Raw genomic sequence first — 18,682 nt, forward strand, 5'->3', positions numbered from 1 at the left:
TTATGCCAAGCTCGGGGCACAGCTTGCTTGCTTGGCCTTAGATCTGGAAAACAGAGTATCTCCAAATGGTGGAAAGAGAGGAGTAAAAAGAAGAGCGTGATCTTGGCATGGGGATCCTGATGCCATGAAAATAAAAGGGGAAAAAAGAGCCCTTAGGGGGTAGCTTCAAACTAGCCAGTTCACCCTGGGATAGCTCCAGGTCACTAAGACCTATTCACAGAGTATCTATCTTCCTAACAAGGCGCCAGTGGGCATATCTATACTCTATAGGTCAAGAGGGAAGCTCTTTGATGGTACGGGTTAGGCAGTCCTGATTAACCCTCCTTACAGATTGTGGATTATAGATTTAGAGTTGGAAGAGTCCTTAGATGCATCTAATTCAACTCCCTCTTTTTACAGATGAGGAATCTGAGTCCACTAACAGTGGTGTCAAATTCAAATAGAAATGCATCCCAGCAGGTCCTATATTGACATTTATTGCTCAGTCATTTTAGTTGTGTCCTACTCTTTGCGACCCCATTTGGGGTTTTCTTGCAAAGATGCTGGAGTGGTTTGCCATTTCTCCAGATCATTTTATATATGAAGAAACTGAGGCAAGCATGGTTAAGGAAATGATTGAGGCTAGATTTGAACTCAGGTCTTCCTGACCTCAGGCCTAACACTCTATCTGCTGAGTCACCTGGCTGCCCCACCGTATTGACATAGAAAACCATAAATTAACACTATCCATGTTGAATTTTATTAGCACTCAGAATTTTGTGGGTAGCTAGCAAGTTTGATGTTATGTCTTAGAGATTATGTGCCTTAATCAAGGTTTCACAGGTGATGAGAGAGGCAAGATTGGAATCCAGGTGTTCTGACCCCAAATCCATTGTTCTTTCCATTGTATGTGAATAGGAATCCCCTCTATGATATCCCTGATAAATTGTTTTCCATTATTTGGTGTTAGGAAGTTGATTTCCTCATGAGGCAGTTCATTTCATTTTTGGAAAGTTCTAATTGTCAGGAAATTCATTCTTATATTAAGAAAAAACATAATTCTTAAATACTGAGGTAGTAGTTAAATAAATTATGGTACATTTGTGTAATACAATACCATAACACAATTCAGGCAGACAAGAATGAGGAGTACAAAGAAATCTAGAAAGACCATAATGAAATAATGTAAAATTTAAAAAGAGAACCAGGAAAATGGAGTGCATACTAACTATGGGGCACATGAGGAAAAGACCAAAACATAAAACAGGCTTAAGGTATCATTCCTCCTCAGAGTAATTGCTTTTTGATGGGGAACTCCAAAGGACTGAAAAGTCTGAAAAACCAAGCAAGTGAAACTTGAATGGTAGAATTTTAGGTCTCATTAAAAGCAGTGGAGAAACTCATCTGAAAAAGAGAGCTCAGAGACTTCTTAAAGTACTTCATAAAATTAGAAGAGCAATATAATCAATCAGTCCACTAGCTTTTATTAAGTACCTGCTGTCTTCCAGGCACTTTGCTAAGTACTAATATCACCATCCCCATCACGGGCCATTGTTATGGCAGGCCCATAATACGAATCTTCCTCCTGCTTAAATGACCATGGTCGAGTTCTCTTAAAAATGGCATTAATAGGGGCAGCTAGGGGGCACAGTGGATAGAGTACAGGCCCTGGAGTCAGGAAGACCTGAGTTCAAATTTGGCCTCCGACCAGACATTTGACACTATCTGTGTGACCCTGGGCAAGTCACTTAAACCCAATTGGCTAAAAATTAAAAAAAAAATTTAAATTTAAATTTAAATTAAAAAAAATGTAAAATGTCATATTTTCATGACAGAAAGTCATATCATCAAATAGCACAAAGACACAAAGATGGGATGTCTGTTCACCATGTGTGACCTTGGGCCATTTAACCTCTTTTAGTCTCAGTTTCTTTATCTGTAAAATTGGGATGTCAATAACATCTGCCCTACCTATCTCACATGGCAGTTAGGTGTCACAGTAGATAGAGTGCCTGGCCTGAAGACAGGAAGACGTGAGTTCGAATGTGACCTCAGACACTTATTAGCTGTATGACCCTGGGCAAGTCATTTAACCCTGTTTGCCTCAGTGTCCTCATCTGAAAAATGAGCAAAGAAGGAAATGGCAAACTACTGTAATATCTTTGTCAAGAAAATCCCAAAGAGGGTCACAAAGAGTCAGACATGACTAAAAATGACTAAACAGCAACAATCTGTCTCAAGGAGGAACTGCGAAGATTCAATGAGGGAATAGATGTGAACCATTATTTACTCTGCAGACATAATTTAATGAATTCTAATAATTATTAGTGAATTCTAATAATTAAAAAATAATAACTGTGATAATAAATCACACTTTGATAGTGTTTTAACTTTACAAAATACTTCTCTACTACAATCCTGACAGGTAGAGAGTATAAGTCATGTGAAGTCAATAATTATTTATTATGTACATACTATGTGCCAGGCACTGTGTTAAGTACTAGAGATACAAAAATGCACCCCCCCAAAAAAACCCAGCTCCTGCTCTCGAGTCACTCCTAGTCTAACAGAAGAGACATGCCAATAACTATGCACAAATAAGAGATATATAGATATAGATATATAATATGTATTATATATATATATGTATGTATGTATGTATACATACACACACATACACACACACATACACACACACACATACACACACATACACACACACACATACACACACACATACACACACACATACACACACACATACACACACACATACACACACACACACACACACACACACACACACACATATACAGAATCAGTTGGAGGTAGTCTCCAAGGGAATGCACTAAGATGAAAGGGAATTGAGAAAGACTTTTCTAAGAAGATGGCATTTGAGCTGAGACCTGATAAGGTGGTTGAGCGTTGCAGGCATAGTGAAAGGCTACCTCTGTTTTAGAGACAAGGAAAGAGAGGCTTGAGGTGAAGTGGCCTCAAGTGACACAACCAGGACATGAGAATGTCAAGACTTAGCCCAGATCTTCTCTTAAGACCAATGCTTTTTCTTTATTAAATATTTTGTCCAAAATGTAACATCAAACACCAATACAAATTAAACTAGCTTAGTTACTATTTTGTTAAAATGAATTCATTTCAACATATAAAGTATCAACTTGTTTTCAGTCTCTCCCTCTAAGGAGGCATCTATCAATTGTCCTTCGCTTCTAATTATGTGCTCTATAGTTAGAAATGCTCTCCATCTTTCTGAATTCTCCTTTTGAAATTTGTATTATTTCCTTAAGATCTTGGACAGCTTAGTGGCTGTGGCATAGTGGATAGATCCCAGGCCTGGACTTACAAATACAGCTTTAGGCACTTACTAGCAGTGTGACTCTGGGCGAGTCACTTAACCCTGTTTGCCTTAATTTCCTTATCTGTAAAACAAACTGAAGAAGTGTTAGACCACTGCAGTATCTTTGCCAAGAAAATCCCAAATGGGGTAACCAAGACTTGGACATGACTGAAACCATTGAACAACAACAACAACAAATGAAGATCTTTCCAGGTTTTGGTTTTTATTTTTTTGTATTCCTTATGCTTGTCCATCTTAATTGTGATATGACATTCTATTACATGAGTGTACCACACTTTATTTAGCAGCTCCCTTATTGTTGATGTTTTGGTTACTTGTGTGTGTGTTTATGTATTTGCAAGTACACATAATTCTGTTCCGAAAGTCTTTGAACATGTGGTTCTTGGAGTGTGTGGTTAATGACACAGTCAGTGCATATTTCTAACAATGGAATTATTTAATTATAGGGTATGATTATTTTGGGAACTTTAATTGCATACACCCATATTGCTATCTCAGATAAGTCTACAAATCTGCATTTCGACCAGCAGTAATTTGAGTATACTTGTGTCTCCTCAACTCCAATAGCATTGAGCTTCCTTGCATATTTAATTGTGTTTTTTTTTGCCACTTTTATGACCAGTACTTTCTGCTACCCCATCTCAGTTTTTAAATGCTGTGCCACACAAAATAAGAATATCATTACCAGGAGCCAATTCTAAATAAAATTATGAGGAAGACAAAGTTTATCTTTAGTGTTCTCAAACTCCTCTTTCTACGTTTGCTTCCCCTTCCACCCTGTCATAGCCTCATTCTCGTTATAAAACTTTTGTCATTAGTGTCTTTGGGTGTCCTTCCAATAATAATGATGATAATTACCATTTATAGAATGCACTAATGTTTACAAAGCACTTTACAAATATCTCGTTTTATCCTCATAACAACCCTGGGAGGTGGGTGCTATTATTTTCCCTATTTTACAGATGAGGCTAACAAAGGTTAAGTGACTTGTCCAGGGTCACATAGTAAGTATTTGAAGCTATGTTCAGATCAGGTATTCCTGAGTCCAGGTCCTGTGCTTTTATCCGTTGTACCACCTAGCTGCCTCAAAAACACATTTCTTTTATATTTTGGTGTGATTTAATTCTGTGTTCTATATCTTTAATTTCCTAATGAATAGGACCTGTCTATTCAATTCAGTTATTAAGTGCCTACTGTGTGCAGAGCACTCAGTTCCCATTAAAGAAATTTTAGGCTTGAGCTGTCACATCTGGGAAGTATTTCTGGAAGGGGATGGGGTAGGCAGGCCTTTCTGGAGACCCTAAAGTTAGAACATATCCACTTTTCAGCCTATGGTCAGATACCCCTGGTAGACATGACTTGTTTTGGAAAGGTCCTGGTTTTCATAAACAATCAAAGCTCATAGTTATGGAATTTGAGTACTTGGGTCAAGTTCTGGTTTCACAACTTACTAGCTGTGTTACTTTAGACAAATTACTTCCTTACTTTCCACCTCAGCTCACTTATAAAATGGGGATAATAATTCTTTTGCTACCACCCTCACATGGTGGTTAGTAGGAAAACACTTCATAAAGCTCAAATAGTTTTATATCACTATATATAACTTTATATTACTATAAATGATTATTACTAATATGACCTATAGGAATTCTCACATGATTCTCATTCTTCATTGTAATCGTAATTGTAGGCTATATAAACTTTGAGGGGGGTGAAGTTTGCTTAACCCAACTCCCCCTCCTATTGATGAGTTAGATCCCCCAGACCAAGACCAGCAACACCTCTTCCTCTGGGTTCTAGGGGTTTCTTTGAGGTGCAGTGGGATATTTTTCTTCTATTGCCTCAAACCACCATTCAGGTACATTTTCACCAATGTTAACTGCCAGTGATTAGTGCCCCAGTATCACTGGGTTAATTAATATCAGTTAGCTTTTACAAACTGAGACATTTAGCAAGAAAAATGTTTCAAAGCATTTTCCCCAATGCCTGGGATATACTTTCCCCTATACCACTTCAGTTCCTTGGGGAAAGTGGGCTCAACCTTAAAGCAGCTTCTATAAAACATCTGTCCTGCCAAGTTTGCTTCCAAATGTGTCATGTCTAGTGGATGAGTTGTTGTAACTTCCTCTTAATTGCCTTCATCCATTACTATACTGAGTTAAGCAGGTTGCTCAGAACTTTGCTTATGACCTGGCTTACCCAACCACAAAATCTGGCATGGAGTCCATGTCTTGTAACTCTGGTCTTTCATTCCTCCCCCCCCCCTTTTTTTTTGAGTTTAGATTAGTCAGATAATCCTTCACCTAAGAACAGCAAAGAACAATTGCAAAGACATGAAGGAGAAAAGCCCATCATGGAGCATATGTCAGCTCAGCCCATTCCTCCACCCAGAGGTGTCTTCCTCACTTGAACCAGCCAGGCAGGAAAGTGCCAGAGCCTTGATCCTAGAAAGAGAACTCACTTTGGCTTCAGAAGGCTTGGGTTCTATCACTAATTAATCAAGTCACCTCCCCTCCTTGTACCAAAGAAAAAAATAGTCCTGGTCCTGATTCATGGGAGAATTCTATCAAACTTGTGAAGAATGAGTACCCATACCACACAAATTATTCTCCAAAATTGAGAAAGAAAGCACTTAACCAGGTTCCTTTAATGAGACAAATACAATCCTAATATCTAAACCTGGGAAGGATAAAGCAAAGAAGAACTGTAGACTGCACTTCTGCATATACAGAACTGCATATTTATTAGTGATTATTTATTAAAAATGTTTCAAATAAAATCCTGCCAAACAGACAATTGTAACTCATCTAAGAAACCATTCATTATGGCAAGTTGGATTTATGCCAGGGATTCAAAGAGGATTCAACATTAGGAAAAACAATTAATACAATTATATTAAAAACAAAAACAAAGAACAAAACCCCCATAATTAACTCAATGAATTTAGAAAAGATCATTTGATTAATTAGTGATAGAACCCAGGCCTTCTGAAGCCAAAGTGAGTTCTCTTTCCAGGACTGCATAAGAAGCTGCTTCTCCCTGTAGCCATGGCTCCAAGTTTACATATGAGCTAAGTTTATGAACAGCTGAGGCAGTGGATAGAGCACTAGGCCTGAAGTCAGGAAGACTTGAGTTCAAATTTGGCCTCAGCCTGTTATTACCTGTATGACCCTGGGCAAGTCACTTAACCATAGTTTCTTCATCTGTGAAATGGGAATAATCGTAATACCTACCTCCCAGGGTTGTTGTGAGATCAAATAAGATAATATTTTTAAAGCACTTAGCACAGTGCCTAGCACACTGTAAGCACTATATAAATGTCAGAGAGAGATAATAGTTATAAAGTGCTTACTGGCACATAGTTAAGTGCAATATAGATATTAGCTGTTATTATATTATAACACTTTATGTTTTCAAAGCAAAACTTTGTAAGGCAGTCACACAATGTCACTATTTTACAGAGAAGAAAACAGATTCTGGGCGTTAAAATGGCTTGCCCACAAAACCATAGATTGTAACTATTGCTTGGAATCAGGATTTAAACCCAGATCTCTTGCCACCAGGCCCAATTATGTTTTTAATGCCCTGTGCCAACAGAGAGCCCAGAATAAAAATCTATATGGGAGAAATCAAGGAGAGGAAATGGTGGGGCAGATGCTGTTGGGGCAGCTGCCCTGTCCCAGAATTTGTCTTTGTGAAATATGGAAAACAATTCCACCCTGCAGAGCCTGAGGCACGTAGTACCTGCCTCCTGTCTGTTCCAAAGAGAGACTCAACCTTGGTTTTCCATCCCTCCCCCTTGTACTCACCACAATTCAGAAGTCTCATTTCATACTGAAAAAATTCATTTGAGTTTCTTACATTTCCTTTTGGAACCAGCTGTCCCAGGGCTGATAAGAGAGGATGAATATACTTTTCCTCCTCTAGCCTTAGGGAAGGAACAGTAGGAGGCTTTGGAGTATCATCTTTACGTTAATGCTTTGGCTGAAGCCAGTTTTATTTTTTTCTTCTCTTGAATTTGATTGGACTTATTCTAGAGGAACAACCTGCCTCCATTCACGTCCCCCACCCAATAGAATGTAACAGAGTTGGTGTGATTGTAATATAGCACGTGCTCTTTGTTAAAATTCTAGATTTGTTAATTCAATCATTCATTCATTCATTCATTCACCGAGTTGTCTGAGTGACTTATTAATTACAGTGTGTGAGGTATTGGAAATTCGGAGGGAAGTAAGTGGTTGGGACCTGTGATTTCATCAGTATGCTGCCGTAGAAAGAGGGCTAAACTGGGAGACAGAGGTCCTGAATCTGAATCTTGTTTCTGCCATTTACAAGTTGCGTGATTTAAGGCAGGTTATCGAACCTCTATCTGTATGTTAGGTGCCAAGCACTATGCACAGCTTTGGGGATTCAGACTGACAAGTGAGGCAGTCATTGGCCTCAGTGTGAAGGAAGGAAGGAAGGAAGGTAAGAAACAAACATTCATATAGCACCTACTATGTGCCAGGCACTGTGCTAAGTGCTTTACAAATATTATCTCATCTGATCCTTGAAGCAATCCTGGCAGGTAGATGCTATTATTACTTCCATTTTTGCAGTTGAGGAAACTGAGACAGGTAAGAGACCTGTCCAGGGTCACACAGTTACGATGTGTCTGAGGCTAAATTTGGACTTAGGTCTTCTTGATTTAAGACCCAGTGCTCTATCCACTGAGCCACCTAGCTACTTGGGAAGTTCCCTGTATCTTCCTCAGTGAGCAATGGGAGAGAAGAGACTATATGTTCATAGCTAAGTAAATGAATGAATGACTGAATAAATGAATGAAAGAAAAGGCTTTTTAAAAACTTACCCTGTGCCAAGCACTGTGCTATTTACCAGACATACAAACAGAAAAAGCAAGACAGCCTTTGTTCTCAAAGAACTCATACTCTAAATGGTAGAGTCAATACATAAAAGAAATTGCAGCTTCAGGGCAGGAGTCCTCAGATTACATTATAGGTCAATATGACGGTGTCCAAGGGTCTAGAGGATATAGAAGTAAGAAGATGGTGAGACTTGGAGGCTCTTAGGGTGTAGAGTCAGGGCAGATGGTAAGGCTTGGTGATTTTCTGTCTCAGTGGGAGCAATACAAGTGGGAACTCCAATCTCATCCAAGTGATATGAGGAATCAAACAGTCCAGGTGGGGTATGAGAAATCTAGAGCTGGATAAGGGTGACGGGAACACAAGTCGGGAGAGTGTCCCCACCTCCTGCCATAGGGAGTCTTTCCTCTGCCATGCCCGTCCAGATGAGTTCTGGACAGCCTGGGGCCAGGGAGGGAGCAGAAGAAGGGAATTACATACGAATAAGTGTATTTAAGGTGGGAGTGAGGACTCACACTGGAGGGAACTTTTAAAAGCCTGTTGAAGAAGATAAGCTTGAGCTGAGCTTTGAGTGGATGTGAAACTTCCCGAGTTGGAGGTGTGGAAGGAGAGCATTGCAGGCATGTGGGACAGCCTGAGCAGAAGCAGAGAGGTAAGAAGGCCAGTTGATCTAGCCTCTAGAGCAAGGGCTTATGGCCATTTTCTGGTGTATGTTATGAATCCCTTTGGCAGTCTGGTGAAGCTGATGGACTCCTTCTTAAATAATGTTATGAATTTAAAATAATTTATTATTTTTATTTCTCAACCTAACACATGTTTAAAAAAATTTTTAATCTGCCCTTCCCATTACTCTTCTCCCACCTCCAAGCATTAGGAAAAAGCAATGTGAGAAATGCTAACAGTTTGGTTCCCACAGATTCGATAAGAACACAGAAATGTGTAAAAGAGGATGAAAGGGGGGGCAGAATGACTCTATCCAATCATATAGCTGGAAGAATTCTATAAGTTCCTCTTGAAGGGGACCCCGGCTGAAACCAGCTTAAGCTGGTCAGGGTCAAGGATGGTCCCTGACTTTTCACTAACGGCATGCTTAATTAGCCTCATGCATATTAATTTACACACCCCATGGGAGGAGACAGCCGCCATTTTTGAACATGCGTTGCATGACAAGAGAGGGGAGGACACATTAAGGAGTAACATGAAAAGGGCGGTCCAGGAAGAGGGATGTCCTGTCTGTCTGTGACCAGTGGATGAAAGGGAAGGTGGAACAAGGTGGGGTTAAAGCCAAATAAACCTATATAATCCCTTGCTCTGCTGTATGGATGTGTGTGGGTCCGGTGAGGGAACATACACTGATTCTCCTTGAGAATTGACAATAAAGATATCTCTTCTTGCACTCCACAACTGTGATTTTGTTACTACCCAGCTCAGGGAATTCAGCCAGCCCAGTCTCGAGCTGAATTCTGAATTCAGTCTGAGGTCTTTATAATAACAACAACAAAACAAATCTCTCAATGCATATCTATATAGTCCAGAAAAAAACCCACATTAGCCATTTCTCAAAATATGCATCTTTTCCTACATTTTGAAGTACTTTACTTCTCTCCCAGGAGGTTAGCAGTGTTTTTAATCTTTGCTATCTTGAACTCAGTGTTTCATCATTGTAGTGCTCAGAGTTCTGAACTCCTTCAAAATTGTTTTTCTTAAGAATGATGTTATCATTGTATAAAGGGCAGCTAGGTGGTGCTAAATGGCATGGTGGAGTCAGAAAGACTCATCTTCCTGAATTCAAATCCAGCCTCAGCCACTTACTAGCCGTGTGACCCTGAGCAAGTCACTTAATTCTGTTTGCCTAGTTTCCTCATCTGTAAAATGAGTTGGAGAAGGAAATGGCAAACCACTCCAATATTTCTGCCAAGAAAACCCTAAGTGAAGTCACAAAGAGTTGGATACTACTGAAGAATGATGAAACAACAAATCATTGTATAATTGTTGTAGTCCTTCCCCCTTTCTTCCACAACAGTTTATAGAGGTCTTCCCCGCTTTCCTTTCATTGTTTCCTATGTCACAATAATATTTCATCACCCTCATGCAGCACACATTGTTTAACCATTCCCCAATAGAAGGACTGCTCTTTAGTTTCCAATTTTTGGCTCCCATAAAGAGAGCTGTCATAAATATTTTTGTGCATACAGATCTTTTTCTTTTGACTTTGATTTCTTTGGGATATAGGCCTACTAGTAGAGTAGCTGGGTCAAAGCTATGCACAGTTTAATAACTTTCTGGGCATAGTTTCAGATTGCTTTTCAGAGTGGACGAGCCCATTCACAGCTACACAAATAGTACACTACCGGTTTCCCCAGAGCCTCTCCAACATATTTTCCTCTTTTGTAGTCTTTGCCAGTCTGATAAGTGTGAGGTAGAACCTTAAAGTTATTTAATTTGCATTTTTTCTGATTATTAGTGATTTAGAGCATCTTTCATGATTATCGATAGCTTGGATTTTTTCCTTTGAAAACTACCTCTTCACATCTTTTGACCATATATCTATTATAGAATGCCTTAGTCTTATAAACTTGAATCAGCTCTATATATGTATATGTATGTATGCATATATTTGCATACATATATATTTATCAGAAAACTTGTTACAATAATTATCCCGTTACCTGTGCCTCTTTTAATTTTTACTACATTAGAATTGTTTGCATAAAACATTTTAAAATTTTATATAACCGAAATTGTTCCTCTTTATCTGGTGTGATCTTATCTTTCTCTTGTTTTGTCAAGAATTCTTTCTTATCCATATATCTGGAAAGATAACTTCTTCCTTGCTACTTTCATTTGTTTATGATGTAACCACTTATATCTAGGTCACATATTTATTTGGAGTTTATCTTGGTGTAAGTTACAAGGTGTTGGTCTATACCTAATTTCTGCCAGACTGCTGTCCCATATTTCTACCAGTTTTTGTCAAATAATGAGTTCTTTCGGGGGTCATTGGGTGTGTCAAACACTATGCTACTGTTGGATTGCTTCCATACATTGTAAACCTAGTCTGTTCCTTTGATCAATCTCTTTCTTTTTTTAACCAGAACCAAGTTATTTTAAAGATTACTGCTTTGTAGTACAGTTTGACATCTGGCATCAGTAGATCCTCTTTCTTCCCACTTTATTCCTTCCCAAATTATTGTCCTTGAGATTTTTTTTAACCTTTTGTTTCTCTATATTAATTTATTATTTTTATAATACAATTATACAATGATTTGTTGTTGTTTAGTCATTTTCCAGTTGTGTCTGACCCTTTGTGACTTCTTTGGGGAATTTTTTGGCCGAGATACTGGAGTGATTTGCCAGCTCATTTTATAGCTGAGGAACTGAGGCAAATAGGGTTAAGTGAATTGCCTAGGGTCCCACAGCTAGTAAGCTCCACACAATATTCGTAAGAGAGTTTGGTACAGCACTGGATAAGTAAATTAACATAGGTAGTATTTTCATCTTATATTACAATTTTTATTCTTGTCATGGATCCCTTGGGTAGTCTACAGATCCCTTCTTGGAATAATGCTTTTCAATACATAAAATAAAATATATAGGCTTGCAAAGGAAACCAATTATATTAAAATAATTCTCAAATATTTAAAAAATAAATTCACTGACCCCAGCTTAAGGCCCCCTGCTTGAAGTGTACAGTGTATGAGGAGAAATAATGCACAGTAAGTCTGGAAAGATTGGCTGGAGCGAAGTTGTGAAGCGCTTTACGTGTCAAACAGGATTTTGTGTTTTAAATCAGAGGCAGTAGAGAGACGCTGATGCTTCTTGAAAAGGAGAGAGACATTGTCAGACATCTCAGCAGATGAAAAAATAAAATAGATCTTGCTCTTAAGGATTTCACATTTTATAGAAACCTTCACTAAACATCTGCTTCCCCCACCCCCTCTAACAATGTTAATGGTGTTTTCTCCTACACATGGTCCTAGAGCACTTTTTGGGGGGTGAGTGATTTCTCGCCCCTTTTTTGTCCCATTACTCCCTACCTTGTAATTGGCTCAGCTCTGTGCATATCAAGTTCCTGTTCACAATAAAGAGCTTACATTTTACTGAAATCTTGACTAAATACCTCCTCCCCACCAACCACAGTGTTAACAGTGTTCTCTACTCCATATTTCCCTAAAGCATCTGAGGGGAGATGAGGGGCCGGGTGGGGAAATCCCTACCTTAACTTTGCCTTGCCTCATCGCTGCCTGCCCTGTGATAGACTTAGCTCCATAATAAGTTCCTGCACCTCCCCTCACAGAGGATGGGACTGCTTCCCTTTTTAAACTTTGGATCTCCACCATCTTTTCGTGGAAAAGGTAGTATTTGAACATTTGGCATTTGGCCTGTTCTTTGAAAGAACATTTCTGAATGTTTCCTTCCCCTTTCCCCTATCTACTGAGCCATCCTTTATAACAAGGAATAATAATAATAAATAATTCAGTAAAACCAGACATACTGAGTGTAAATGATAAACAATATATGTGGTATTCCTCATACTTAGGCCCTCCCCCATTTAAAGATCCTTTCTAGCCTGTGATTTGTTATCCATGGTTTACTGTGTCCCGGTTTAGTATCAATGCATGACTATAGCTTTTCCCACAATTCTTCCCATCTTACTCCTTATGCATAGTTATGGAAGATAAATCCAGGACTATTTGTTGCTCACTAATGCTTATTTCTTTCCTCCACAGGTCATGCACAACAAACTCATAGGAAGTCTGCTGATAGGATCCTTTAAAGTAGATCTGGGAACGGTTTACAACCAGCCAGGTAGAGTAACATTGACTCTTTCCCTTTTCCCTTCCCTCCCTTTTCCCTTCCTCTCCTTTTCCCTCCTTCCCCCTTCTCCCTCCCCTTGTCCCTCCCTCCCTTTTTCCCCTCTCCTACCTTTTCCCCCCTTGCACCTTCTCTCCCTCCCTCCCTCCTTTTCTTTCTTCCCTTCCTTCCCTCTCCTCTTCCTCAACATCACCATCATTATAAAACTTTCCAAACCTATGCCACTTTTAGTTCTCCCATCTTCTACTTCTTATAGCCGCTGACCCACAAAACCTTTGAGATCTTCTAGTCCAACCCCCCTATTTTAGAAATGAGGAACCTTGAGACCTAGAAAGGGGAAGTGAAGAGGTGTTATGGTATAGTGATAACCTTATATACCATAAAAATCTTGAGGGGGTTAGCCTAGATGATCTCTGACGTCGCTACTGTTTTGTGTATTGCAAAAATTTCAGAAGTTAGTTTAGTTTATTTGATGCTTGTTAATAACCCTGTGAGGCTGCATATCATAGTGAATAGAGACTTTAACTGAGCCAGGAAGATCTGAATTGAAGTCTTGCGTCTGACACATACCGGCTGTATGACTCTGGGCAAATCACTTAACCTCTCCATTCATTCACTAGCAACTCTCGAAGAGTATAAATTGCAATGAAAGTACCAACTTGCCTTGGCAGAGAGAGTTTCCTTATCCTGGTATTTATGGTTTTTAATTTCATGTAATTAAATGAATTTAAAAATAAATTTTAATTTAATTAATTATCCCTTATCACCTCTGTGAAATAAGTAAAACAGAAGCATTAACATTTTCCCCAACCCCCCCTTTTTTTTTTCAGGTAAGGAAATTGAGAGCCAGAGGGTTTAGCACAATGCTGCATAGCTAATGAGTGGTCTTATGATTCATTAGTCTCTGCCATTGGGCATTATCCATTTATGGTGAAGGTGTCCCCAAGATGCCTAGATTGGGTTGTATTACAATGTGGAAGCCACAGTCACCCTAACTCTCCTTAAAATCACTCTGTAACTTCTGAATCTTCTTACTTTGGAATACTCTGTTGCTGCCATGATGGGAAAGTGACAAAGTATTTTCCTTTCTAAGGACACAGGACGCAGAAAGAGGATGCTTCACAGCCATGTGTATGTCTATTCAAAGCATAGAGTAAGCAAGGAGAAAAATTTATCAACAGATTTTCAAATGTATAAGTCTGTGCCCAGTGTACTGAATAAACAAAGAAGGAAAATGATACAGGGAATTTACAATCTAAAAGAGGATTGTAGCACACACATAAATAAGTAACACAAGGTAAATTAGAAGAGAGGAAAAGAAAAGAGCCAGACAAAGTGCTCTAGGGAAATTTGATGAAGCAGAGATCGCTTTCGCCTAGGGGAGCCTAGGAAGGCTCCAACTTGAGCTGGGCCTGGAAGGAAGAAAAGATTTTGAACTGATAGAGATGGTGAGGTTGCATTTTCCAATTACTGAAGTTGCCCCCATGTGAATGCACAGGATCTGGAAAAGGCAAGACATGATTAAGGTTCAGTTAAACATAGAATGAGTGAAGGGGAACAGTGTAAAATAACATTAGAATGGTGGTTTGGAATCAGATCACAGAGGTCCTTAAGTGTCCGGCTGCCGAGTTTGTATTTTATACTACAATCACTAGGGACCTACTACATGTCATGTAGCTGGGGAATGATATGGTGGGACCTATTCCTTAGGAACATTATTTTGGCAGCTAAGTGGATGATGCACTGGAGAATGCAAACTGGAGACCAGTTGAAAGCTGAGGAAGTACTGAACTAGGGTGGTAGCAGTCAAATCAATAAGCATTTTTAAGCACCTGCTGTATACAAAGCACTGTATTGCATAAATAGAAAGGACAATCTTGGGGCAGAGGTCTCCAGTGCATCTTAGAAGAATGTTATATAGGCATTGGATAGAAGCAAAGACCATAAGAAATGGAAGTGATGTTAAAGGTCACCTACTTCAACATCTTCATTTTACAGGTAAGGAAACTGAGGCCTAGAAAAGTAAAGTAACTTGTACTAGGTCACACAGCTCAAATAATAAATCAGTAAACATTGATTCAGCACTTGGTGAGTTCCAGGCACTGTGCTAAGCACTGGAGATAAAAAAAAAGAGGCAAAAGGCAGTCCCTGCCTTCAAGAGGCTTGCAATCTAATGGGAGAGACAACATGCAAACAAATATATACAGAGCAAGCTATATACAGGATTAATAGAGGACAATTAAAAGAGGGAAAGCATTAGAATTAAGAGGGGCTGGGGAAGGCTTCCTCTTTTAACTATACTGATGCCTAAGCTTTTATCTGTATTCTTACAGGTCACCAGTTTTGTGATAAGTGGGCCCTTCTCACAGACCCAACTAATATCAGGATGGGCACCAAGGGGTATCTGAAATGTGATATCAGCGTGGCTGGGAAAGGAGACATCCTGCAGGCCAGTCCTAAAACATCTGATGCTGAAGAACAGATAGAAAAGTGAGACTGATCAACCTGGGTTTGTAAGACACATTAAAAAAAAAAAAGGGTGGCGCTGCTCTGTTATGTCACCTTGTTTTTTAGTTTATTAGTTGTGCCTGACTCTTTGTGACTCCTTTTGAGGTTTTCTTGGCAAAATTGAAGTGGTTTGCCATTTCCTACTCTAGCTCATTTTACAGAGGAAGAAATTGAGGCAAATGGGGTCACACAGCTAGGAAGTGTCTGAGGCTGGATTTCAGCTCAAGTTTTTCTAACTCCAGACTCAGCACTCTTTCCACTGTGCCACCTAGCTACCTTATCCATACCCTTTGTGATTTTTGAGGCATGATAATAATCCCTTTAAACCCACCCTCTTTTTTTTCTGTCTTCAAGGAACCTTTTGATCCCCCAAGGATTCCCCTCTGAGAGACCCTGGGCCAGATTCTATGTGAGACTCTTTCGAGCAGAGGGCCTGCCCAAAATGAACTCTAGCATCATGGCCAACGTCACCAAAGCATTCGTGGGGGACGGCAAAGACCTGGTGGATCCCTTTGTGGAGGTCACGTTTGCAGGCCAGATGGTAAGGAACAGCTGTGGTAAAGGCCATCCCTAAAGTGGGGAGGGGGAGCTATATAGGTCGTGGGCCAAAATATGTGGCCTTCCTCCAAAAACCAAATGTTTCCCTTCAGTACTTTGTAAGCCTTTGTGCACTATCACATATACAGTTTTATTATTACCAGTAAAATTGGATTAAAATAAACATCAAGGGCAAGTTTGGTGGGGAAAAGAGCTAGGAAAGAGGAGAATGAGGAGAATGTGTGGATGACTAGACGACATTGCCTTGGTGATAGAAGGGATGGTAGAAGGGGATTTAAGAATAAAAGTAAATTCCAGATTCCTCTTAGTACCAACTGAATGCCATCTTCTTTCCTCTCACTTGCTGCCTCTCTGAGTCAATGTCTAGTCTCTCAAAGTACAGGATCTGTGAACAGCTAGAAATGCAAAAGATATCAAGCTCACTTGGCAAAAATGTCTGCATTCAGAGAGGTTATGGATTTGTCTGTGGTAATGCAGCTTGTAAGAGTGAAAGTTAGAACTTGAACCCTAGCCCTCGTCCAATGATTTACCATTGATTATGATAGCATTCTGCTTTTACATGCTCACATGATGAAAAGCAACCAGTTGCCAAGCATTTATTAAGCACTTGATATTTGCCAAGCTCTGTGCTGGCTTTAAGGATAAAAGATAATATAACAAATTCCTGCCCTCAAAGAGCTTACAGTCTGCTGGGGGAAATAGAACATACTCATAGAACAACAGAACATAATTGATTTAAAGCTAGAGCCCTATTCATCAGTGAAAGAAGGGAAGGCTTTAAAGGAGAGGCATTACTTGAACTGAACCTTAAAGGAGAAGTATTTAGACAGGGAGAAGTAGGAGGAGGAGAGTGCATTCTGAGTAAAAGGAAGGAGAGGGAAGATGGAATGCTGAGTCTAGATAATACAAAGTATGTTGGTTTTAATTTTAGCCTAAAGGTAATAGGGAGCCACTGAAGATTTTTGAGAAAGGAGAATGATGTCATATCCCCTTGCCTAATGGTAGTTATTTTGTTTTCTTCAATATACTTTTCTCTATTTGGCCAATTGTATTTTTTAAGGACTTGTTTTCTGTAGTTAATTTTTGTCCTTCCTTTTCTAAGATATCAGTTATTTTGTTTTCTTCAGTATACTTTTTTTCCGTTTGTTTTTTTAAGGACTTGTTTTCTGCAGTTAATTTTTGTCCTTCTTTTTCCAAGATATTGACTCTCTCTTGCCTACCTCTCATTTCCTTTCTCAATTTTTCTTTAACCTCTCTTATTTGACTCTTAAAATCCTTCTTGACCTCTTCCAAGAAGATTTTTGGGCTTGAGACCAGTTCATATTTCATTTTGAGGTTTTGGAAGTGAGTATATTGACAATGTTGTCCTCTTCTGAATTTGTGCCTTGATCTTCCCGCCCCCACAAAAAGAATCTGTGGTATTGTCCATTTCTGCCTTTGGTTCATGGCATTTGCCTATTTCCTGACTTTTAAAAAAAAAAGTTGAACTCTCCTGCTACAGTACAGGAGGCATTGACTCAAGCTTCTTGTGCTGGGAGCCTGGGATCTGGTCACTGGCTTTGTATCCTGGGGCTTCAGCTGCTGGCAGTTGGAGGCTGTAGGGTTCTGGCACCTTCCCTGGTTCTGGGCTGGGGTGAGCAGTACTGGAGCTCCCGGGGTGGGAGTGGGGAATCTGGCCCCTGGGGGACGCCTGCTCACCAGGATCTTGCAGTCAAATGTTTGGCTCCGGCTCACCCGGGCCTTGTACTCATATGTTTGGCTACTGGAGGATGGCTGTCAGCCTGGAGCTTTGCCTCTTGGAGTTGTGCTTCCCAGAGTTGTGCTGAGGCACCAGGAGATTTGGCTACTGGAGAATGCTGTTGTATGTGGTGGTTTTCCAAGCTGGTGTCTACTGCTTCCCCTGCCTACACTGAGGCACTCGGGGGAGGAGGGTCCTGGTGTTGACATTTGCCTGCTCTACCATCCTACGGCTCAGGATCTTTCCCTGGTAAGCTGAGGTGGGGCTTGCCACTGGCTTGCTGGGACACCTCCCATCCTGTACTGCCGCCCTCCCCCAGATTGAAAGGGGACTTTCCATTAATCCCCCCACCTTCCTGGGCTACAAGACTGCTGCACCCCATCTTTCTGCTGGTTCAGCTGTTTCAGGGTTTTTCCTGGGGCAATATTTTCTGGGCTTTCAGAGGTCAATAGGGGAGGGTGAAAGCAACTTCCTTCTTACTCTGCCATCTTGGATCCCAGAAGCGGAGCTCCAATGGTAGTTATTTTGGCCACTATCTGGAGAATGAGCTATAGAGGGGAAAGCCAGGAAGCTAATTAGGAAGGAAGGAAACAGGTATTTATTAAGTACCTACTATGTAGTAGGCTTTATGCGGAGTATTTTACAAGTATTATCTCATTTGAGGATTACAAGCATTATCTCATAAGATCTCATTTGGTCCTCACAATACATATGGGAGAGAAGTGCTGTTATTGTCCCCATTTTACAATGAGGAAGCTGAGGGAGAGGTTAATTGACTTGCCTAGAGTCACACAGCTAGTAAGTGTCAGAGGCCAAATTTGAATTAAGTCTTCCTGATTCCAGGCCCAG

General features: G+C 40.0%; 1 protein-coding gene across 1 annotated transcript in view; it reads left to right on the forward strand.

The window, feature by feature from the left end:
* FER1L6 (fer-1 like family member 6) overlaps nt 1–18,682 on the forward strand; it is a 198,648-nt gene that overhangs the window by 15,400 nt on the left and 164,566 nt on the right. The window contains 3 exon segments of the mRNA XM_078151798.1: nt 12,945–13,023; nt 15,363–15,519; nt 15,892–16,078. Of these exon segments, the coding sequence (XP_078007924.1) occupies nt 12,945–13,023; nt 15,363–15,519; nt 15,892–16,078 (423 nt within the window).

Source organism: Phascolarctos cinereus, unplaced genomic scaffold (assembly GCF_003287225.1).
Source record: "Phascolarctos cinereus isolate Bilbo 61053 unplaced genomic scaffold, phaCin_HiC Scaffold_4;HRSCAF=312, whole genome shotgun sequence".
NCBI lineage: Eukaryota > Metazoa > Chordata > Mammalia > Diprotodontia > Phascolarctidae > Phascolarctos > Phascolarctos cinereus.